This window comes from Mya arenaria, chromosome 9 (genome assembly GCF_026914265.1).
Source record: "Mya arenaria isolate MELC-2E11 chromosome 9, ASM2691426v1".
Taxonomy (NCBI): Eukaryota; Metazoa; Mollusca; class Bivalvia; order Myida; family Myidae; genus Mya; species Mya arenaria.
The window spans coordinates 35981544-36006872 of record NC_069130.1 but is presented as its reverse complement, the minus strand read 5'-3'; the positions used below and the strand labels follow the sequence as shown (position 1 = coordinate 36006872).

Sequence of the window (25329 nt, the reverse complement as noted above, 5' to 3'; positions counted from 1 at the left end):
TTAAATATCCCTCCGGCATTTCATTTCTGATTTCATGGCGATAAGTTAAATACCAATGAACGCCATATAAAGTAAATGTATGTTTGCTTACCATTTAATTATGACATTTATAAACATGTACAAAAGTACTTTAATTTACTAGGGTAAAGTACTTATTAGAAAGTTTGGGTATGACTAAAATACGATTATTTTTTATGAAAATAAAGTTATTTTCGGCAGATTTTAATAACAATCTGAAAATAGGGTTAGTTTTTGGCTAAAATAAAGTTATTTTCGCGAAAATAAGAATCCTTCCCTGGTTATTTCGGAATGAATAATGGTATCTAATATTTTTGCAATAAGGCCCTTTAGAAAACTGATTTTTAATAGCGTATTTTAAAGTGGTGAATTTAATTTGTTAATGATTTCTTTAACATTGTACTGAAACAAACTGTCCGTTTTGGTTTCATCGTCCCAGTAGCGCCTTAAGAATACTTAGGTTAACTTAAGTAAGCCATTGTTTTAAGAACTGTTATTATTGTGTTATTGAAAATAGCTATAAAGAGGAGTCGTACAAACACAAAATCGCTCACTTGTATCCAAATGGTTTTCAAGCGCTTGTTTTTTTTATTGCAGCAAAGATGACTGATGGAAAAGCGGTTATCAAGAATGCTGACATGTCAGAGGATATGCAGCAGGATGCCGTAGACTGCGCCACTCAGGCCCTCGAGAAATTCAACATTGAAAAGGACATTGCCGCCTTTATCAAAAAGGAATTCGACAAAAAGTACAACCCCACTTGGCACGCGATTTTTGGTCGCAACCTCGGCAGCTATGTGACCCGTGAAACGAAACACTTCATGTACTTCTACCTCGGACAAGTTGCAATTTTGTTATTCAAATCCGGATAAAGATGCAATTACTTCACACATAAATGTCAATCTTATTGCTCATTAAGCATGGCCCATTCTGTTTAAGGTTCATATTTTTGTCTCAAAAGCAGTACATTTACATATGAGACAAACGTTTCATGCAGCTCATCGCGCTAATAACATGTTGTGGAAATGTTACTACTTCATAGCATATAATGTAATAACTGAAAGTGTTTAAAAGTGGTGTTTTAAGCGCTGTTGTAACATTTTCAATTTGTTAATTCTATAACTAAAAGATTATTTTATATTGTATGTGCATCATATACTTGTAATTTTCAGTTATGTCATATTGTTACTGTTATTAAACTTCAAACTGTAGTAGTTTATGTTTTCGTTGAAGGCGTTAAAGGTGTTCGTATTACAATGGTTACCACATGGACAAGACATGTAGTCAAAACATATTGCTTATCATGTTCAATGGCACTTGAATTAAGGGTCAAGATAACAAGAAATTTGACAAAAAAACAAGCACGGCCATAAACATGAATGGCATAAAATAGAATATTATTTAAACGTACTGCATGCAAACGGCTGTCGTCTTACTTCAGATTTGCTGTTCAATTTAATCTTTACATGATCTAATGTACACATGTAGTAATATTGATTTCGTCATGCACTTTGACCGTGGACAAATATTGCCCATTTTCATATCGATGGCACCATTTAAAAAAGCCGAACCTACATTTTTTTGCTATTTCGGGGTTTTCATCTTTTTATTAACATATTTTAGTTTGCCGCCTTATCTGAAAACACCGGACTTAACAGCCAATAGAAATTGAGTTTACTGGTCAGAAGAAGTTGCAGAAAAACCCGAACCTACATGTCATTGTATATGACATTTTATATTGTTTTTTTTGTATCTCCTAAAAAAGAACAAAAATGTAAGTTCGGCATTTTTAAATGGTGCCATCGATAAGCTATATACCCTTTGCTGACTCCTATGTTATTGGGGATAAGGGTTAGAGTTAAAGCAAGTTTACTTTTTTATGTCGATATACGAGAAAAATGAGGAAAAAAGGTAATTGAATGCGCTTATTCAGACTAAAATGGCTCTATATTACCTTGGAGAAGACTATGCCTCAATTAGTTTAATAAAACCCTGTACTGATCGCATTCTTTGAAAAGATGCGTACTTTCTGAGTTGCGCTTCCAAAACGCGCCCTCTATAAATAATGCGAATTCTTGAACCCGCCCCTGGAGACAATATGCATACGTGTAGCAAGACCCATAACTCAGAGTTAAACACTTGTTGAGTTATACCCCTTTTTGACTATAACACAACAGCAGCCAACGAGTGCTGGCGTTCCTTCCGCGATGCTCTTGTTTAGATACGTCACCTTAGGATACATTTAAAAACATCACCGACACGGTGTATTAACATTTTTAGTGTTTTTTATACAGATATGAAACATCTCAGAATAGCCCCACTAACAAACAATGTCAAACTTCTTGCTTAATTTGATTTTTAAAGTAAGTGTATCAATGTTATGAAGTGCCAATAGGCGTTGTTAAAGGGGCTGCACTCCGTATGATGAAATAGCGAACAAAAAATACATTTTGGTACTTTTTTTACAATTATGATATCAAAGATTAAAACATTTTATTAAATGATTGTCCAGGGGTTCGTTCCAGAAAATATGGTGTATAGTCCCTTTAACGAGTAGTTATTTTCATCTTTACCTTAAATTTATGCTGGTAAATAAGAATAGTTTCAATTTAGAAGATAATTGATTAATGAAAATACGCAGGATAAAATTCATGATTTAGGCATGTTGGTATACTAATAAATAGACGCGTACAACATAGAATATCTTTAATGAATAAATCAATATAACATTCGTACTTTCCAGATACACTACAGGTATAAACAGGTTAATAAATTTTAAAGATAAATTATGATAAAGCATGACAATGTTGTTATAAATAAACATAAATATTGCCATTGGCATGTTGGCTTCAAAATCACAGCAATTTAGTTACAGCAATAATATAATACAGCAAATATATTAAACTTGTTTAAATAATTGATTATTTAATTTAAAAGACATGCAAATCATCAAAAACACACAAAGAACTGATCCTTTTATAGTAAAATGAAAGTTCAATGATAATTAATTTCATATAATAAAAACCATTCATTAAACTCGATTTTAAACAATGTAGAATCCACAGAAACGCTTATAAAAAGTAACAATCATTTATGTTAAATTAAAATCAAAACTAACCAAATTACATATAATAGTTATAATATCACCAGTTTCTATTTATCACGCAAACTTCCATCCGGTCATATACACATTTATACACAACAAAAAATATCCCCCAAAAGAGTTTACGGAAGGTCAATGGTCGGCAAAACGTTTCCAAGATCACCAGCCTCAATCGACGCTTGACTGATGAACAAATTACTGAGACGCTTGACTGATAATCAAATCACCGAGACGCTTGATTAGCGCGCGGGGGCAACATCCTTCACCACTTCGCCACACTCGGCACAGCGTTTCTTTTTCGCCTTGGGCTTGGGCGCGCAGTCTCCACAAAGCAGATGGCCACACGGCTCAATCCGGTACCTGGAATGAACACACAATCACGATATGTACATACTTAGTTTGGTAATATATACATACATGTTTATCCTCAGTTAAGATGCACTCTTACCCCCCAAATAAGATTTACCACAATAATTGCAACTGTTTTAATATTCCAAAAAGGATGAATAAATGTCGAAACAATGGTTCTTATGAAGGATACCGAGTGTAATTTGAAAGAAAGGTGCTACAAACACGGCCTTTCTACCTTATGAAACGATAGAAGATCGCAGTAAACATCTCAGCACTCAAAAATCATTTAATATTTTAGCTATTAAATACACGGTTACAATCTTGTTGTCAGTAATTAAAATTTTCCATAAATGCATTTTCTAGTAGTGAAAGGTTCATCACTAAGAATTATGTTTGTTATACATGTATGTATTGATTTTAAATAAGAGTGTCACTAACATAAATTATGTTAATTAAGTGTGCATTCCATGTTAACATTTTGTGCATTGTTCTTTTTTGGCCATGGATTTTCGGTATACATGTATATCTAGAAAAACAAGTCGCTTATATATATATATATAATATAATATTATATAATTATTGCAAAATCAGGTCGCTGTTCATACAGTTTACATACTATCTATACAAGTCAATCTTTCAGCCCAACGTTCAACGGTTTACCTGTAGGGTTCTTCATTACAGCTCTCACAGAGGTCCGGGTCCGACTCCTCCTCCGGTGGCCGTTCGTCCGCCCGTTTATCACGTGCCTCTGACGGCCGTCCGTCCGCTGGCTTTTCACGTGTCTTTACCTCGGCCTTAGGAATAAGCATCACATTTGAAGTACATGTCACATTAATGATATTTATGAATACAAAGAGAACATATGATGTGGTTTTGAACATTTAACAAAATAACAAAGAACTAATTTCTGCCCTTTTGATGGTAAATGTCTGGCGTAAGTACTGACTTGATATTAAATAACTTTAACCATCTTTTACCGAAATCATTTTGGCAAAACAACTTTGATCTAAAAAAACAATTTATTTTGCTGGCACCAAATTTGGCCCCTTCGACCTCCCTCGCTCGACCTTCTTGTACTTACCCTCCCGGGCGAGATGTCTGAAGGTGTCTGCTCAATTATCTGCTCAATTATCTCCCCCTGGCCCTTTGGTGTCGCCAAACCGGTACGCTCTCCTGTTGGAAGTTGGACGAATAAATTTTGGAACAAAATATTGTCGACTCAGTCCGAAGAACCGAGCGTTAGATTATATACGTCAAACAAGATATGAAGTCATTAAAGAATGGATAACAATCTTAAACAACAATGATAAATATAGAGGTACGTCACATCAGTTATTGTCTAACCATTTAAGGAAAGGTTCCATTTATCCCGCCCTTTACCTGTGAGGTCCAGTGATCTGGGTCCTTCCTGATTCTTTTGATTCTTCTGATTCTTGCCCAGTGGTCGGGATCCAACCGGAAGTGTCTGAGAGAAGGGCTGCTGGGTACCATCCGACAACGGTGGCCCGACCGGAAGTGACTGTGAGTCAGACTCCGGGGGTGTGGTCCCCATCGGAAGTGTCTGGGATAATGGCGCATGGGAGCCCTGTCCTACCGGAAGTGACTGCGAGCTTGATTCCACCGGGGGTTGTGACGGTTTGGATATAGACTGCTGTTGTCCGTTCGTGCTACAAGGATAGTAAGGGAGCATTACAAGTTATGAACAAGTCGAAGGTAAAGACAATCAGGCTGATTTTCGTTATTAATTATTATATGTGTCAATTTAGCCAACCAATCAGCCTCTTTGATTGAAGAGATTGACAACTGATCATGCATATAATATTACAAAGACATGAACATAAGATGGGTTGGTAAAAAACTAAACATGTTTAAAATATTATTGACGCTTAGTCACTTTTATAACATTTCAGCTTTTTTTATTTAGTTTAAACATATTTATTTTACAACGATTATGAAACAAGTTATTACAACATTATATTAATCACTCTCGTTGGCACGATTTTAAGCGAAGTGTGGTCTTGTGTTGTGGGGGAAACCGGAGAACCCGGAGAAAACCCACTTGTCCGGCTTGGTGACCACAAACCAAACTCACATGCGCCCAAGCCGGGAATCGAACCCGGGTCGCCTAGGTGAGAAGCGAGTGCGCTAACCACTGCGCTAACCGGACAACCGATTTACGGTTTATTGTATAGTTTTCGTTTTTAATAAATAATTATTAAACTGTTTCGTTCCATCTATGGCTTTTCAACACTAATATCTTGTTATTTTTTAATAATTGCCGCGAAATTCTTCAACGACTTTTATGAAATAGTTTTCCAAATTAACCTGTTCTGGGTTTAATTATTGTGACCTGCTTTTTAGCGTTAACGAAAAGACAAATCTCTCGTACGTCGAGAAAATGGGATCAAACTTTCCCGCAAGCGTTTCGTGCACGTATTCCTGTGGACGCTTGCCATCAGCGTCTGTGACGTCACAGGGAACTCCTTCCGCAATCAGCAGCGTCACTAATTCAGCGAGCTCGTCCTGCACTTCCGCTTGCTGTGTTTACAAGCAAAAGTTTCTTAAAGATGCACTATTACTCCCAAATAAGATTTAACCCGTTTTATACAATTGTTTTTTATATACCAAAAAGGATGAACAAATGTCAAAAACAATGGTGCTTATGAAGGATACCGAGTTTAATTTAATAGAAATGTGCAGAAAAGAAGGTATTGCTACCTTATTAGACCATAGTAGATCGCAATAAATCGTTAAGCATTCACCAATCATTTAATATTTTTGCGTTTTCAGGTACATTTATTTAGTATAATATCTTATAAATAGGTTCATTGTAATTTATTTAACATATCGTTTGCTAAATAGTAAGGGTCTGCCATTTTCTGACTTAAAATCGTGATCGTTAATTTTATGTTGTACTTTAATCAAATTTTAACAAGACTTCAGATAAATGCAAGTCAAAGAAATCGATGTTTATTGTTTGTTTCAATGCAAGATCGTAATATATTTCACCGTGTAAGCACCAAAAGCTATACAGACACACACACACACACACATATATATATATATATATATATATATATATATCCTGTTGGTGATCACGAGATCTAAAACTTTGTGATCCGAAACAAATAAATTTTTAGTTTATGCCTAAAAATGATATAAAATTGTAGTTAATTGCAGGTTTTCAGAAACTAATACAAAAACTTCACTTTTCGAAATTTTGAAACAATAAAATATTGTTTTATTTCAATGAAAAGGCTCTTTCTTGCAAACGGGCAGGCATTTTGGATGAATATGTAATCATAGAAAAACTATATTTTCATTCATGTCTTTGCCACTCGTGAAAATATGTTTTTCTATGTCATTTGTGAAATAAAATACGATCTTACACTGACATCTTCTATTTTATGACAGATAATGAAAAAAAAACTTTTCATGGGATATTATTGATAAATGAGAATATACCTCTTCGTCATTCGCCGTGAAAGCGAGATGGAGACAGTTTTTACCGGAATTGTCGAGTGACGTCACATCCGCACCTGGTGGGAGGGACAGATACAATTAGATAATGGAAATCTTTAAAGAGCTAACATTCGGAAACACAAAATACGATTCAAAAGGATCAGGTTAAAAGCGATTTTTTATTCACTATCATGTTAGTGCATGAAATAATGTTAAAGCATCTATGCTTACGCCAGGGCACTGTTTATTTTACGAGTTGTATACACAGACCTTGTTGTTTATTTTACGAGTTGTATACACAGACCTTGGTGGATTAGCAGCTTGACGACGTCCGTCTTCAGCTCCTCACAGGCCAGTTGGACCGCCGTCTTCCCATCGTCCGTCCGTGCGTTAATCTCTGTCCGCCTCTGTGGGAGTCAATATGAAGGAATGTTACGGTGAATACGTGCAATATTTATATCACGTTGACAATAACTTTCTTTACTATCTTCACAGGCTTCAGACTCGACGTATAAACCTAAGGCCATGGTAACGAACAGTATCGACTCTGGTTCAGAAAATTACTTTAATAATAGTTCAAATAACCATTCGAAGAGATTCGAAAAGATTCCGTTCGTTTTACAAAAATATATGTAAGTAATTGTACAAGTTCGAATAGTATTAAAATTTAGCAAATATCATTATCGAAACTCAAGTAGAAGGAAAGTTACATGCAATTTTGCCACTTGAACTCGGACTTGAGAAAGTTTGTACTGAAAACCCCTGGGTTTGATGTAAAAAAAAATCATACCGTGGGGCAATTGACTGACAAAATCTCGTTTTTATGAATAAACATAAGGCAGGGGAGACAACTCTTCTTCAAATGAAGTCGCATGTTACAATTAAATACTCTTCAATAAGCCTGTATTGTCCGTTAACTAGGCAGGCGAGTGGTTTTAAGGCTGTTTTTAATTTGGTTGTGATCTGTTTTTCAACAGGAGAACAATAGTATTAGAGTATTAGCATATTCCCTCTTCCTTAATTAGTTATGATAACGAGATTTTCTTAGCCACATCGCCAACGGTACACAACAAATGATAGCACAGTATTGTATCGGGGGTATCCGACAATGTAAAATGGCAGGGGTTTGGGTACTTGACTTGTTCCTGTATATTCCATTATCTAAACAAGAGCGCCACGTATCAAATACCAACGCTCGTCTGGGGTTCGTCTCTTAGTCGAACAAGGGGAATAACTCGACAATCATTAAAGCAATCAAGAGTAATGTGCCTTGTTATTCATACTGAGCGTTTTGTCTCTGGCATCATATGAACCAACAATACAATAAAAACTACAGGGACAAGCCCAGTAGTCAAGTTTCATTTGAATAGTTAGAACTTATGGCCCAGGTTAAAGTTTTGCAAAACGCCGAAGTTGCCACTACTGTCGACAACGACACCAATGCTATAACAACGCCGCATTTTGTCTTCCTCGGACAGCAGACGAGTCGAATAATGTAAAATTATTAACATACTATTTATGTGTAAATATTCTTATCCTCCTAGGGCGTACCATGCATATCAGTATTACCTGTCCAAGAAGGAAGTCAACAGCCTCCTTGTTTCCGTTGAAGGCCGCCAGATGGAGCCCTGTGTAACCGTCATCCTTCTTCAGGCTTGATACTAGGGTCGGCTTCCGGTCCAATATAGCCTTTATCGCTCTATAAAGGAAAACGATGGCATATTATTTTAATGTGTATATATTGCCTTTGTAAGTTACTCATAACAATAATTTAAGTTTCCAGATAAAGGAAACGATTAAAATCAGTTCTAGCGGACAGTAGCTATGCATGTGTAATATATGCATACTAATAAAACTTAAAATCAAGAACGTTTTAAAGCAAGGAATTTATTTTAGACGAAAATTAGTAATAAAAGGTCTAAACACAAACCATTACTACACCAAAATACATTTAGAGACAATCATACCGATCAAAGAAAGAGTTGAACATTTGTATGGTCTATAGCATAAATTGATATGATCTATAGCATAAATTAATATGATCTATAACATATATTATAAGGTAAATTCAAACCCTCACCCCAGGTGACCCTTTCTGCAGGCGACAAGAAAGGGTGTAAAGTGAAGTTTATCCTCATAATCCACCTCTAGTTCGGGCCTCTCTAGAAGTACACCTAGTAGGGCCTCCGGGGCTGCAAGGATCGCGTCAAACAGAGGTGTCTGGTCCAGGGCGTCCTAGATGATATATAGAAGGTTATTTAGAGATATCATAGAAGTAGCAGGATATTTAGTTGGGCCTCTCAAGCAACACATCTAGTTGGTGATCATTTTGAAATTATCATAGAAAACGGCAGGATATTTGGCCTGGTCTCTATAGCAGGACATCTAGTTGGGCCTCCGGGCAGCAAAGATAGCGACAACCAGAAGTGTCTGGTACAAGACGTCCTAGATCAGACACAGGTGGTTATTTTGAAAATATCACAGAAAAAAACGCAGGATATTTCGTCAGGCCTCTCAAGCAGGACGTTTAGAAGGTCCTCCGGGGCATCAAGGATATAGTCAAACGGAGGTGTCTGTTACAGGGCGTCCTATATCATACACAGTTGGTCATTTTGAAGAAAAAAACAGAAAAATAGCAGGAGTTTTGGTCGGGCCTCTCATGCAATACATATCGCTGGGCCTCTGGGGCATCAATGATAGCGGAGGAATCTGATACAGCACGTCTGTAATAGGTTTTTTCTATTTTTATCATGCATGATCAAATTAAAACGATTACTTAATTAGGTATGTTTATTCATGCCTCACCAAAATGACACATAGAAGCACGTATATTTATTTTGCAAGTAAAACATATGGATATTAAATTAACAGGTCGAGTTTGGATATTACATAATTAAATACTGATGTTTCACTACAATTTCTCTTACGCACATTAATTGCTCACAGACGGAAAAATTAGAATGTCAATAAATAACAGACGGACGGATCTGATATTTTATAACTGCAGACAAGTCCACACCATTGTTTTGTTTTATTTTCTTTCTTGGGTCATCCATAAAAGAACAATAACTCTCAATCTATTAAAAATGAGCATTGCAAAAACAATTGAATACATCCAAATGTTACCCTAATATTGATGTCGAATTTCATGTCTAGCAGCGCACGCAACATATCCTCGCTGCCGGAAGAGACGGCCAGGTGTACGGCGCTCTGGTTGTTATGGTTACACGCGGAAATGTTCGCTCCCTCCTGCACCAGGAAGCGGACTGTCTCCACCTGACCACTGGAGCACAATCGAACAATAATATCATGTGACAAATCAACCAAAGTATTTGTCCGGGGACTATGTATACTTAAACGGCATGTAATAATTCACACGTTATAGTATAAGCTTTTTTAGTTTATAGAGATTTATCGATAAAATACGAATATATTTCATAAAAACAGGGATGATATCAATTCGATTTTTTCATTGTTTTGGAATCTAAGCCCGCTTTCTCGTGGGCGAACACCAGTCTGTAGCAAAATTTCAACGACGTCATTTCAAAAATAACGTTACGGTCGCATACAAATTGTTCCGCTTTTCCGAATAACTGTAATTTGTATCCTTTTTAACCATAACTTAAAAGTGAAAAAAAGTTCAATTCATTATAAGATCAGAATAAATGTTGTCTCGTGAACATCAAAAATAGATATTTCAGTCTGGGAAAAGCCACTCGTGAAATATCTTTTGGTCCTCTCTCGTAAGATAGTGCATCGTACACTGTTACAGACAATTTTCCTTTATTTATTCAATTTGTTTGAAAATGTAGGTAGAGGGCGCTGTCATAGATACCCTTACATTTATACAGAGAGAAACGCAGCAACAAAAATCGAATGACAGTGATGTGTTTAGCCGCCGTAATAAACTAGAGCATGGTCGGCATTCATAACACACACAAAAATGCACACATTTTACTTGATTGTAAAATTTCAACTAGTTGAGCATCCATGTTGAAAATTGCTGTTAAACTGACCAATCATATATTTTACTATCTTTTACGCAAAAAATATGTTTTTTTATCCGAAATATTAAAATTTGTTAGTTCAATTTTAAAATCACGCATTTCTGAGTATGGCATTCGTGAATATTGAACCGGACGTCGCTTATTTACATGTATTCACCTCTTGATAGCTTGGAGTAGCGGCGTCATTTTCTCCGAGCCGTCATTGAACTCAAGCAGCGCCTCCTTACTGGCGCATCGGAACATGTCGCGGATGATGTCCGTCTGGCCTAGCATACTTGCCACGAACACCGGAAACTGGCCGTTGATCTCCATTAGCAGCTGGACGATGGAAAAGAAACGGGTTATCGGACATGAAAAACATGCAGAACATACAGGTTCGGATATTTCTAGTAAAGCGATCCCCGTATATAACAAGTTTTTAAAAAACTACTTGTTGTTCCTCTTTGAACTGGTAACTGCTAAAATGTTCACTATTGTGAGGATCGCTCTTCAACATCCGGTCCCCAATACCTCTGCCCGTTCAAGGTTAGAAATGTTATGGAACAAATATGTCGGCATGGCAGGAGTAAAGAAGCTGCCATCCATGAAATATTGACCCGAGGTTTAGGGGTTGCAGCTTACATAATAAAATTTTCGTGGTTTTACACTTCTAGGGACTGCTAAACCGGAAGGGTTTCGAAAGTCCTCCTAAGTGGACCAGTTGCGTTATCTTGCTCTGCGCTTAGTTAAAGCTAACAGTGGCTCACGTAAGAAAACTGTTATGGTATTGAATTTCTGTTCTATTGCAGCGTTTACAATGCAAGCGTGGAACCAATCGCAAACTTAAGCAATCATGCGCGACTGTTAGCCTGAACGTTACCGCAGGGCTGTTACCGACGGCTGCTCTGATTTCTCGATTCTTTTTAAGCCTAACTGACTTCAGTTGTTTATTTTGTTTGGAAAAAATCTTTCTATTACAATAAAAGCTTGGTAAAATTTCTCCCAAAAGTAGAAAAAACGACGGATAGGGAAAATGTAAATCGGACGTAAAACATTGCATACGTCGGGTAACCGGAAGCATTGTTTTGTGACGCCTTACGTGATGCGGGTCACGCTGAATGAGCTCATTGACGCCTTTCGTGTCCCCGGCCTTGATCTTTTCTATCAGCATTTCCTGTTTCTGTCCTTCCGTCAGAGTGGCTCCCGGGAGTGGCGCTGTGGGGACAACATTGGGGACATGACGTTAACAGCACTTGTTACTGTATGAGGTATTTGATTAAAGACTATAAATAACACTATCCATGAAAATCGATAGAAAAAGTATTTTTACGGGACGTTGTGAAGGAAGATACACTTCAAAGCGGTATTTTGTACGTATATCATAAAAGAAAAAGAAACCAAATAACAAGAAGAATCGTTAATTCAAACGAGAAACTAAAGCAAACATGTGAACCCTACCGGCGGTTGACAAAATTAACCACTTTATTGACCATTCTACCGCCCTACCGCTGTCCCGACAAAATCGACAGCTTTTGAAAAAATAAATAATTACAAAAATGCCTAAATTTGTATCTTACGTCCAGTCAGGTCATAAATTTGTCATAAAATAACTGCAGTCGGCTACTCACGATGGTCGGACTCAACCCGCGGTGCATCCGAGTACTTGACGTGGTCGGCGTTCCCGGCATACGGCGCCAGGCACTCCGCGTTCATTGTCCACGTGTACTCGCCAAAAGAGACCACGACGTCACCATCTTCGTCTATTTCCTCAACCGTACCCTTTCTGCCTACAACCTGAAACGTTAAGACTATGTTAACGAAGATATTCGAAAGTCGATAATAAGGAAGAATATATGTATCCCTGGTCAGGCGCGTAGCTGAGTGAGGCCTACTGTATGCAAAAAAAAGGCTGATTCGTAATGAAATTTTGACAGTTCGAAGTTTTTGTCATACCAAAACCCCCGAATTTGAAATAAAAACCGAAAGCTGGTAGGAGGTGAAGGGGTTACTATGCTGTCCGTCATCGATCTGCGTTATCCCAAATTGGCCCTAGCTACGCGTCTGCTGGTCATAAATAGAATGTAAGCATATTAAAATAAACTCTAAGATCGGCGACGAAATGGAGGGTTTCTTAGCATTATTAGATAAACTCGCATCTGTGTACTGTGTATGCTGTTTTGTCTGCCCTCATTTAACTAATGAAAACAACAAAAACATGACTGCTAGTTCAGAAAAAAAGAGCAAAGGCATAATTTAAAATAGGGAAATGATACAAAATCCGTTTTGCTTGTTTGCGGAAATGACGTCACCTTGCTCATGAGGTCATTCCATCCACCACGTTCTGTCTGGAGCATGCGCACGTTCTGCTGATTGTCGTTGACTTTAACGACCTCCCCCGGGGAATACGAGTGCACCTGTACCGGAAATTGTAAGGTACATTTTACTTTTGGAATAAACAGAAAATATTTTAAAAAATCATGGATTGTTTATTTTTTTCGGATTCAATTTGAACTTGTTATTATAGTTGGTATAAAATATAATTTGAAGTAAAGCGCAACCACAGTGATATTATTTTGAGATATTCTAGTCCGTCGTTTCCTTTTTTCGTATGTCATTATGTGTCATACTGCTTTTAACTATCGATCAATAATGAATAAAGTTTGAATAGTATTTCCAACATTTCAAGTCGCACCTCTGTCAGTACAGATTCATCGAACGACCATTTTCCCGCCATTTCGAAGTCGACGGTGATGTCGTTTCCTCGTGCAACTACCACGGTACCCGTGCGTCCGATACACTGAAATATAAATGAAAGATTATCAAGCGTCAGCATCCTCAAAGGCAAAGATCCCTGATGTTACAAGGCATAAGAACAATGTAATGAAAATCACCTATCACTGGTCCAAACATTTGAGGACCTCGTAGTTCAGTGGAACACCGTTGGCTCGAACTATTTTGTCTCGAATGCATCGTTGGCTCGAACTGGATGTTAAGGACCGATTTCTTTTTCAAAGCTCGAGCTATTTTCGTCGGTCCCTTGGAGTTCGAGCCCACGGGGTTCGACTGTAGATTTATTTAGATATCGTTTTTAATAGCAATAAATGGTTAGGTTGTATTTCAAGCTTACACAGTATCTCCCGACTTAAAAGTCAAAGATCCCAGGGGCTGTGATAAAGAACAGTCTCATGTTCAAGTCTAGACTCAGACTCAGAAAAAAAAATCATTTCAGGATAAGGAAATCAGCATAGCCAAACATTTGGATCTTCATTTCTAGGGTGGGAGAAAACACTATGCCTCTTTTATATTTTGCGAAAACAATTATTTATGTGTTGAAATAAAAATAAATCGAACCTCCGCCATGCGGTCGTTCCAAGCGCCTTTATTGTCTTCGATAAGCTTAAGAACGTCCACGTCAATAGTAATCTTCACTTTACTCCCTTCCTTGAACCGCGAGGGCGCCGCCACCCCTCCAGACGCCACCCCTCCAGCCGCCTCTCCTATTCCGTCTCCTCCGAAGTTAAGGGAAGCGCCGCCGGTCTCTGCACTCTTCCCCGGTTCTGTTACCGATGGAGCTGTTTTAGCGGGGGCCGGCGTCAGTTCTGAAAAAAAAAAATATTGTCAGCGAATTAATGACCATTACCATATTTCTGAGTTGTTTCAAGCTACAGTGAAAAGTATCTTTTAAAAAGTAAAAGTAAAAGTATCATTCTAAAAAGTAAAAGTAAAAGTATCATTCTAAAAGGGAATGCTAATTTATCATAAAAGTGGTGTTCGATGACATACGACATTAAGTTAAGTCAGAGGTTGCGTAACCCTACTTGTACGGAAACGTGTTCGTGTGGGCTACTTCTTCTGTACTTCGTCATCCATATATGTGAACATATTAAACACGTGTTAAATGCATTTAAACCGGCAAGGGACATATTTAATGTTTTAGGGAGAAGTTATGCCGTACCTGACAGTTGAATTTAGAGTTTCTCCGACGGCGAATTAAAATCATTCATTTTAGTGTCATTGTTACACGTTATCCAATGGGCCTACTTAGCGTAATGATAACTGAGTCAATCGCCGGCGGCCTCATCACATGTTCATATATCATCAAGCCTATTTACGAGGTCTATCCCGAAGCTTGCCGGAGAAGGCCGAGTTGTTACGATTAGTACATGCCGTTGGTTTCAAACTTTATTATATATCAGAATCTATTAAGTTTTATAAACAGAATAACACAGGACATAAAATTAAAAAAAAGTAACGTACTCAGTATAGGCAGATGGTCGCGATAGTAGGTCCCACCCTGCGAGCACTTGTCGCCGATGACGTCAAGGCGTCCATGGTAACCGAGACGATAAACGTTCGTGTAGCCATTGGACCACGTGACTTCGGCGGCGTCACGATCCGTGTCGGGGCTAAAGTTCACCACAGCGATCACTTGACCATGCTTGTCTTCACCGCCTGCAGGAAAGCAACAATTCAATTAACAATACCAGGCATATTAAATATAGCTAACAAGCTAGTATTAATTTCCTTATATAGTTCAATAGGCAAACTTTAGAATGGAACAATGACATTTCTAGTGTTTCATGTAATATGACAACCGTAAATTTCCTTAAATTTCAGTTCATAGCCATTCGTTTGAAGCGATAACAATGTATATCATGTTTCTTCTAGGAAAATGTACGCACCGTTCATTTTTCATGTTATCCTTATACATTTAATAGGTCAGAAATAAGCAAAATATTAATCTCTGAGATATTCAATTTTTTTTCTCGTTGCAGGTATTGGACTGAATTAAAAGTATAACAACTATTTATTTTTTTGCATTCCTCAGACAAAATATGTAACGTACTGTGGCATGCTCAACCTTAGATATAGTAAGTGCATCACAGTGGAACACATCCGGGCACTTGGCACTCAGTTATAGACGTACCTCTTAATGCCATCTACTGAGCTAATGCCTAACTTACTTTATACTTACGACGAACTTACGCATTTGAACGAGTCCCAACTACTTAAATAATCGCTGTTTAGGTCACAAACGGACTGCTTGTCATTTTGATCAAATTATATTTCACATTGTTTATGCAATGCTTTATAAATAAAACCTTTCTGGGCTGGAAACAAGGGGAGGTCGCAAAAGTATATTGTAGTGCTACAAAGAATAAAAGACGAACGGATAACAGAACAAACAGGACCAGTCCGGTCTCCGATTGACATTTAGATAAGGATATTTTGACCGTACTGTCCATCGTCATAACCCGATACCATGTTATACGCAAAAGTATTTTTAAAAGACAGACGGCAATATTCCAGAATATGCACAGTCAAAACTCGCAATGTCGAAGAAAAATACACCATTTACCGTCTTGGTCGTGCCAGCGCCAGTCCGGTCCACGGCGTACTTTGCTTTCCTCAAAGATGCCGGTCGACATCACCCGTTTGCTCATGCCCCGCTTTGGAACTCGTTTCCTTTTGGTATAAAAGGGTAATTACCAATCGGAGCACCTCGGCCATTTTTCTTCGAAATGACATCGAATGTATATGGACGGTTTACAATGTCAGATTTCTTTACATTTAACAACGTTTAAAAGAGATCGCGTAGTTATTTCAATTTAGGAGTTAAGCCTTAGGGTTAAACAAAATAATTAACAACGCTTCTATGTAAAACCTTTTGACAGTTCAAAATATAGCATGTGCTAAAAATGTCACCAGGCCTTCCAGCAGCCACTAACAAAAAAGTAGAGAAAAGTAGGAGGTTTTCTGACAGAAAAGAAGGAAATAGTAGGAATATTTTTTACAAAAAAGTAGGAAAAGTAGGAATATTTTTGGTTAAATATGTAATTATTAATAGCTATTATCTTAACTAGGAGATGTTTTTAATGCAAGATCGTACCATTCTATATGCCACATTGAATATTTTAGTGAATGATGCTTGGTCGGTTTCTGTTGCTGAACTGTGTGGGTGAAAAGATGATGCACGTCAAAGTGGAACATGTTGCCACACCTTTCAACAACAGAAACCAGCCAGTTTGACATATTGTGTTCATTTTCTGCAAGTAAAACTAGCACAAAGATCAAACTTTAATATTTTTGCGGAATTTATTTTCAAAAAAGTAGGAATAGTAGTTTTTTAGAAAAAAGTAGGAAAAAGTAGGAAGCTGTTAAAAAGTAGGAAAAAGTAGGATGCGTAGGAAAAAGTACGAACGCTGGAAGGCCTGTGTGACGCATTTACACAGCGTTCTGTTCCTAGAGTTCATTTGATGCGCTTATATATAAACAGTATATGTAAACGGACAACACTTTTATAGAATATTTAACGGATCAGCAAGAATACCGTGAATGAAGTCAATGAAACATAAATAAACATTGTATAAACATGTCTGTTGTTGTTGTTGTTGTTGTTGCTTTGGTGTTGTCGTTGACGTCGGCGGCGTTGTAGACATAGTTTAAACACAGTATGGTCATCTTATGGTCTGAGTGTACGAAACAATATGGTACGGTCAAAAATTTCAATTACATCTTTAGCAAGTGTCACAAATCAAATTGCAAAATAAAATAAACTGTCCAAAAAAAACTCTTAATTTTTATTGAAAATTATAAATACGTACTCAGAAATATTATTTCAACTAGAAATGTGTCCATAGGACACGGATGCCCCCACTTCGATTTTTTGTCACAGAAAATAAGCCATAATGATTATTCAGGATAATCTCAAGTCTTTTTTTGCAAATAAAGGGCCGTAACTCCTAAATGACAAAAGCGATTTCCATGGCTATCGAACTTGATCAAGATATTATGGTCACAATCATGTATGTAAAGTTTGGTGAGGATTGGACACATACTTTTCAAGAATTAGATTGGAAACATATATTTTTGAAGTATTTTTGGCAAAAAAGGGCCGTAACTCCTAAATGACTAAAGCGATTTCCATGACTATCGAACTTGATCAAGATATTATGGTCACAAACATGTGTTTAAAGTTTGGTGAGGATTGGACAAACAGTTTTCAAGAATTAGATCGGAAACAATCTTCGGGACGTACGTACGTACAGACAGACAGACAGACGTACGTACGGACAAGGGCAACCCTATATACCGCCACTTTGTGGGGGCATAAAAATGCGATCATACGAAAGGTGTCTCCACACAATTCCCCCTTTAACTTTGCTGTTGCATATGTTCAATTTAACGCATGGTAGCAATAACATTACCACCCCTCCACCCCCCCCCCCCCAAAAAAAACAACAAAAAAACAACAACAACAACAACAACAACAACAAAAACAACAACAACAACAGACGAGGATTGTCACATTCTTGCGGTGTCCTGCTATGCACGCTAAATTCTACATTTAAACAACCACCAAGGTGCCAGGTTTCTAACCACCTACCCTTGACTCTCCGGGTTGTCGTATCTGGTAAAATGGTGCTGAACGTCATGTTTGTCCTTGTTGTAACACTCGGAGCACAGACGGACGTCCGGACATTCGACACACGTCCACAGGAGCCCGAATATTCCGTCTATATCGCAACCGCTACAGCGAACAGCGTGCTTCACACCTGTATCAAAGACATTATTTTAAAAGGTTCCGGTTATTGCTTGCTTGGCCGTCTTCTGATAGGAACGTTAAACGAGGGTCAGTGCTATACACTGGTGCACGTTAAGGAACCGCAATAGGACGGACCAGAGTCACATTCAGTGTGTGCACTATTGCAAACAACCTAACAAGACAAAATAAATAATCTGATTGGGTCCGACGCCGATGGGTGAATTTCCCAGTGACGTTGTAAAATAAAGGTATTATACTACTCCCTGCTTGGATGACCTTTTTATGCAGAAATATCGCATTTATTGTTGAAATGTGCTTTTGCAGTGGCAAAAAACATCGACAAAGCTTCGAAGAGGATCGACCTCAAAGTGAACGAGCAGTCAATGTTATGAGAGGACCTTAAGAAAGTATATAAATCCTTTTCTGATGTTTTCACTATCGTACAGTTGGAGGTTGAACGAATACAATAAACAACAGTGAGAACAGCTGTATATTTATGGTATGGTTGCAGATGTATTTCGTAGCTAAAACTGTATTTGAGCGCGTAGCTTCAGCTGCATATGTATAGCTAAAGATGTATTTCATAGCTACAGCTGTGTTTGAACGTGCCGTTACAGCTATGTATTTATGGTTACAGCTCTATATGCATAGCTACAGATGCTTTTCGTAGCTACATCTGTATTTGAACGTGCAGCTTCTGTTTTATTTAAGCGTGCAGCTACAGATGTATATTTATGGTTACAGCAGTATATGTATAGCTACAGCTGTATTTGGACGTATAGATATAGCGGTGTATTTATGGTTACAGCTATATATGTATAGCTACAGCTGTATATTTATGGTTACAGCTATATATGTATAGCTACAGCTGTATATTTATGGTTACAGCTATATATGTATAGCTACAGCTGTATTTGGACGTATAGATGTAGCGGTATATTTATGGTTACAGCTATATATGTATAGCTACAGCTGTATTTGGACGTATATATATAGCGGTATATTTATGGTTACAGCTATATATGTATAGCTACAGCTGTATTTGGACGTATATATATAGCGGTATATTTATGGTTACAGCTATATATGTATAGCTACAGCTGTATTTGGACGTATATATATAGCGGTATATTTATGGTTACAGCTATATATGTATAGCTACAGCTGTATTTGGACGTATATATATATAGCGGTATATTTATGGTTACAGCTATATACGTATAGCTACAGCTGTATATTTATGGTTACAGCTATATATGTATAGCTACAGCTGTATATTTATGGTTACAGCTATATATGTATAGCTACAGCTGTATATTTATGGTTACAGCTATATATGTATAGCTACAGCTGTATATTTATGGTTACAGCTATATATGTATAGCTACAGCTGTATTTGGACGTATAGATATAGCGGTATATTTATGGTTACAGCTGTATTTGGACGTGCAGCTTTAGCTGTATTTGAGCGTGCATATATAGCTGTATATGTATAGCTACAGCTGTATTTCATAGGTACAGCTGTATTTGAACGTGCAGGTACAGTTGTATTTTACAAATGTACCCATAACTAAAATACAACAGCAGTCATAACATACAGTGGTAGTTATATGTATTTGATACCCCACTGTTGTCACATTATCATTCTTGAGTCTTGAGCCACGTGGCACGCCATACGAATGAACTATTGTATCCTTCTGTATCTCGTATCTCATATCTCGCTAAATACTATGTGAATAAGAACTGAGGCTCACCGATGCCGGCATTATCGTACAGGCGGAGGTCGAAGGCGTTCTCGTATCCAACCCGGTACACGTTTCTTTCCCCCGCATCCCACTGAACAACTACGCAATCCCGGGGGTACGTTCCGGCGTCCTGGAGGTTTATAAAACTTGAATGTTTTTGGACATGGCAGAACAATACAGTTATAGAGAAAACATGGATATCCGACTGCTATATCAGCAGTCCTGGTGGTACGTGCCGTATCCTCATGTAGGACACGAAAGCAAATAATGACCCGGCCCCATTTTCTCGAGACTTCTTAAGTCCCTGATAACAGGATTAATCTAATCTCACTATTTTTGTTGTTCTATAAAATGTGTTATATTTACTTCTTCAAGAACTTTTAGTAATTATGTAGGAATAATCTGTATGATTATCAGAATAAACCATTTTTCATTTATCAAAACCAAATTTCAGTATGTATTTTGGCTAATTGAAATAAGCGACTTAAGCCTGTTAAGCTTAAGAAGTTTCGAGAAATTTGGCGCCAGATTGTTAAAGTTAACAACGTTGTTAACATCCTCGTTGTTAACTTTCAATTTTTTACTGTTCTGGAGGGTTCATGAATACACTTGTGATCTACTGTATTTCTAACAAGATTTGAGACAGAAGTTTCAATTGTACATGTTAATATTTAAATCTGTGATCACATGATCAAATATTTGAAGTTCAAAAGTTAACAACGAATCCGCTAATTATGTTGTTAAGTTTAACAGTGTTCTGAACAAGCGGCCCAACGTTAAGTTAGTTTCGGAATATAAATGGTCATTCATAGCCTTTTGTTTACATTTAATTTAAACAGTTTGATGTTATCTTATCAGCGGAATACAAAATATCAAGAATTAAAGTTTGATACTAAAGTAGTATCAAACATTTTATTTTGAAATTCAAGTCTTTGTCTTACTGCTTCGTCATTTTTATATCTCGTTTCCAAACATACGTCTTTAGTGCTGTCATTAATGGGCCGATTGTTCAGAAATGTGTCCAAGTTAACAATGTTGTTTACGACATCGTAATTAGTTTTTATTGGCGACTTATTTAGGAAGTACTGATATATTTCAGTAAAAAAAGTACAGTTGTCGCAATATTTGTGTTAAATACCGCAGATTGCATGACTCGAGGGGTGAAAGCGAAAAGGTTCTATCTTCTTCTTTATTTAATGTCACTTAGAACCTTTTCGCATTCACCCCTCGAATTATGTGTCCATAAAACTTTTAGAGTATTAAAGATTTGAAAGGTAACAACGATTCAGTTAACAAAGATTTTAACTTGAACAATGTTCTGAACAATTACCTCAATTGAAAACTGATTATAAGTATAGTTTCTGTACAGACAAAAAATCATATTCGTTAACACCTTATCCCGGACATGCTGATGAACAGCAGGTGATGTAACTGTGAAATGTTTAACTACAGTCAAACTCCGTTGGCTCGAACTCGCTTCAACGGTCCCTGGGAGATCGAGCCAACGGGGTGATACTGTTTATCTAATATATAAGTGTTATACAGTCGAACCGCGTTTGATCGAGCTCTCTAGGCTCGATTTCCTCGTTAGCTCCAACTGAATGTTAAGGACCGATTTCTTTCTACTGAATGTAAGCGTTCCCGCTTGGCTCGTATTTTCCGAGGCTCGAAATATTTTCGCCGGTCCCTGGGAGTTCGAGCCAACAGGGTTCGACTGTATCCAGAACCGAACGCTACCTACCTGTACCCCACATATCTCCACCACTGTGCCCACCCCGCCCTCGCCGCCATCTTGGTTCTCAAAGTCGGGGCTCCAGTCCGGCCCACGGACTACCCTCACCCCCACGTCCATACTTATCCCTGAAAAATGAAAAAGGAAAGTACGTGCCCGCGGCAATCTAACATCCGAAATATTAACTTTAAAGGAACCGCATGCGCACCTCCATCCCTTGAAATGAAGGGTATATTAAAAGGTATGCGACGGTAAATAGTGCGCATTTATTTTATTCCTCAAACGCAAATCCAAGGCTTATCAAATTTTGGAATATTTTTTATTTCCACTTTTCTTTTTGATTAACTGTCATAGGCAATAAAAAAACTCGTCATACACATGTATTTCCATGAGCAGACGAGTGGGATTTCCGCATCTTTAATAAACTTCCTCTAAGTCTTTCTTCCGAATCCTGTGGTTAAAACACTGGCCGATACAATGTCCCTATATATCCCTTTTTATAAAATATAACCATAAGTTCAATGCTTTCATAATGATAACACTGTGTAATCAATAGCGAATTATCATGGCTAAAGCAAAACTTCCATCTTATATATATTATAAGTCTACTTTCGATTTCGAATCTTGATTTGATATATGTAATTTCAAGCAATCGAAAAGTTTTATACTTGTAAATACATTCTATTAAATCTTATTAGCATTTTTGAGATTACAAGAGTAGTATTTTAACTTAAACTTGTTGTTTTACAATTTTAAATAATCGACTTAAATGTTCATTCAAATCGAAAGTACTATAGTTTTGAATCGAAAGACTCGTATATTTAACAAATAATTAAAAACAATATAAATCGTATTTAACATCGGTAATGAGATAGATACTCATGATTAATTACATCCAGCCTGAAATAAATTGATTATAATAAATAAATATTTGTGATACGTACCAGGTTTTGCTTCAGCCATTTTCCTTAAAGCTTCGTGAATATGGGTTTTTCTTCTGTTACCATAAATAAATTTTGGGTTTCCACTATTAGTAATTTGATAACACTACTCAGTTGTCAAGCCATTATGCAGTGCTTGCAAATAAGAATGTGCGCAAGGTTACGGGTGTTAAAAGTCTCTACATTTAGCGAGTCAATTTCCTTTCGGAAAATAATGAGTTATTGTCATAGTATTGGCGTCATTGTCGTCGTTTGAGCGTTATCATAACTCAAAAACCGTCCAAGGTATTCACATTCAGGGGCGGATCCAGGATTTCGCGTTAGAGGTGGTATACCGAACCGAAATGAATTTGGTTCAACATGTTGCCCCCCCCCCCAATTTCTTTTCAAATTTTCTAGTCCGAAATGGTGCATTTAGGGCGTATTTTTTATTTCTTTTTCCTCCTATATTAAATAATGAGTAAACTTTGACGATTTTAGGGGGACGCGCGCCGGGTGCGCACCCCCCCCCCCCCCCTACCCCGATCCGCTAGTGACATGGTACCTTGTACACACGTTAACAGTGACAATGCGCGCTTGTGTATCAATAATAACTATGGCTCCACGTATTGTCGGGTTATGCCCCTTGTTCGACAGTGAACAAAACAGACGAGCGAGATAGCGTTCGCTTGCAGTGCTCTTGTCATTATTAAAAGCAATGGTTACACAAGTCACATTAACCGATTTTAGCAATACCTGGTGTAGGCTTCATTCTGGCGGCTGCCGGGACAATCAGCCTGGATCTCATGCGGAAAGAATCTGTAACATAAATAGTTCACATAAGAAGGACAAAACGAAAACGAATATGGTTTAGTAATGATGATTTTCTAATTGATTTCCTGGGGCTGAGGAAGATCCCCTGACTCAGTGATACATACTAATTATTTGATAGACCCCTGGCTGGTCGGAGAGGGAGATCGGTAGGGAACATATGGTCGGAAAACTAGACAGGCGTGGTTGAGCGATAGACTGCTGGCCTGGCGGGGTGGAAAAGGGGACCAGGATGGACGATTCGATTTAAAGTCTTGTCGTCCAGAGCAAGACAGACACATCTTACTTTGAATTTAAAATGACCATACAGGGAGGCTAAGGGACGGGTAGAGCAGGTACCCGTGGATGATGGTCCTATGTAGAATCTTCTAGAACTAAACAGGTCCTTTACCTCATATTAAAACATATACAAGTACTTACTGGAAAGGCTCCTAGCCGGTCGGGGTGGCGATTGAGTCCGGGATGTCTGACTCGATGTCGAATCCTCAAGACAGGCGGGGTTGAGCAGAAACATTTGGCCCTGTATTTCAACAACGGCGTCAGTGGAGTCATCAACCCTCACAACCCGCCCCGTCTGTCCTAGAATCTGATATGGAAAATAATGTATTTTAATGACTGCTATTTATATGTTTGATATTAAGAATATGATACTTTAAGCCTGTTTTGTTCTGTAAAGATCTATATCTTTACATAAATTGCCATCAGTGGCATGTTAAATGCGTTTCAGGGTTTTCTAAATCAATGATTTCTAATGAATCAATCTCCCATATACATTCAAATCCCGTTGGCTCGAACTCGCTTGGCTCAAAATCCTCATTGGCTCGAACTGGTTGTAAAGGACCGATTTCTTTACACTGAATGTAATCATTCCCGCTTGACTCGAATTTTCGAGGCTCGATGTATTTTCGCCAGTTCGAGCCAACGGGGTTCGACTGAACATTAAAGCTGTACTTTTGTTCATAAATATTGATAATAAATTATTTGTATTATGTCCTTTACCGAGACGTATGCATCCTGCCAGCCTCCGTGGCCAGACTGCAGCTTCTTCATCTTGTTCTGGTCCGTCGTCACTTTAACCACCAGTCCCGCCTTTATTGTCGATATCTGAAACAATTTATCGATTTTTTAAACATTCACACAAATCGATAATTTTGGCATTACAGATGTACGATTTTATTATCGATATCTGTTACATGTATAGCGCCCTTTGCATCAAATGAACATATCCATACATTTTCATATGACCGTTAAAATCTACATCACCTCAGAACGCATTGAATTTGGAACCCGTAACCTTGATCAGGACGTCGTGTGCGTGGCTTTGAAAATGGTTTGGGAGGTGAAGCGGACGGGAAAATATAGCGGACATAGCAGGTCGGTAACCTTGGAGATGACGTTCATGTACATGGCTTAAACGGTCGCGCCGCAGTTTTGGGAGTTTTAGCGGACGAGATTATTTAAGCGGAGTTGGAGCGGACGTGTCGGATAGTTTTGGTATGACGTTAATGTACATGGCTTGGACGGTCAAGCGGCAGTTGGGGAAGTTGTAGCGGACATGGAATTAAAGCGGACAGATGTGGAACCGGAAAGGTCGGTTTCCTTGGTGATGACTTTCATTAACTCGGCCTGGATGGT

At 37.9% G+C, this 25329-nt stretch overlaps 2 protein-coding genes across 3 annotated transcripts in view; one reads left to right on the top strand and one right to left on the bottom strand.

Moving 5' to 3' along the window:
- Positions 1-620: 620 nt before the first annotated feature.
- Positions 621-890, top strand: LOC128203240 (dynein light chain 2, cytoplasmic-like). Its single transcript, XM_052904549.1, has one exon. The coding sequence runs from the start codon at positions 621-623 to the stop codon at positions 888-890; it is 270 nt and encodes an 89-aa protein (XP_052760509.1).
- Positions 891-2709: 1819 nt separating this feature from the next.
- LOC128246756 (E3 ubiquitin-protein ligase MIB2-like) overlaps positions 2710-25329 on the bottom strand; it is a 36716-nt gene continuing 14096 nt past the window's right edge. For both annotated transcript variants that reach the window (XM_052965168.1, XM_052965169.1), the window contains exons 9-32: positions 24694-24798; positions 24115-24280; positions 23620-23682; positions 21953-22071; positions 20221-20341; positions 18308-18476; positions 16280-16386; positions 15178-15372; positions 14272-14519; positions 13613-13717; positions 13230-13334; positions 12549-12714; positions 12020-12135; positions 11099-11259; positions 10061-10217; positions 9015-9169; positions 8504-8633; positions 7239-7341; positions 6938-7011; positions 5862-6010; positions 4853-5139; positions 4554-4645; positions 4133-4266; positions 2710-3481 (exon numbers count right to left, since the gene is read on the bottom strand). In XM_052965168.1, the coding sequence (XP_052821128.1) occupies positions 3361-3481; positions 4133-4266; positions 4554-4645; positions 4853-5139; positions 5862-6010; positions 6938-7011; positions 7239-7341; positions 8504-8633; positions 9015-9169; positions 10061-10217; positions 11099-11259; positions 12020-12135; positions 12549-12714; positions 13230-13334; positions 13613-13717; positions 14272-14519; positions 15178-15372; positions 16280-16386; positions 18308-18476; positions 20221-20341; positions 21953-22071; positions 23620-23682; positions 24115-24280; positions 24694-24798 (3348 nt within the window). In that variant the 3' untranslated portion in view covers positions 2710-3360. The remainder of the gene's footprint in view (positions 3482-4132; positions 4267-4553; positions 4646-4852; positions 5140-5861; positions 6011-6937; positions 7012-7238; positions 7342-8503; positions 8634-9014; positions 9170-10060; positions 10218-11098; positions 11260-12019; positions 12136-12548; positions 12715-13229; positions 13335-13612; positions 13718-14271; positions 14520-15177; positions 15373-16279; positions 16387-18307; positions 18477-20220; positions 20342-21952; positions 22072-23619; positions 23683-24114; positions 24281-24693; positions 24799-25329) is intronic.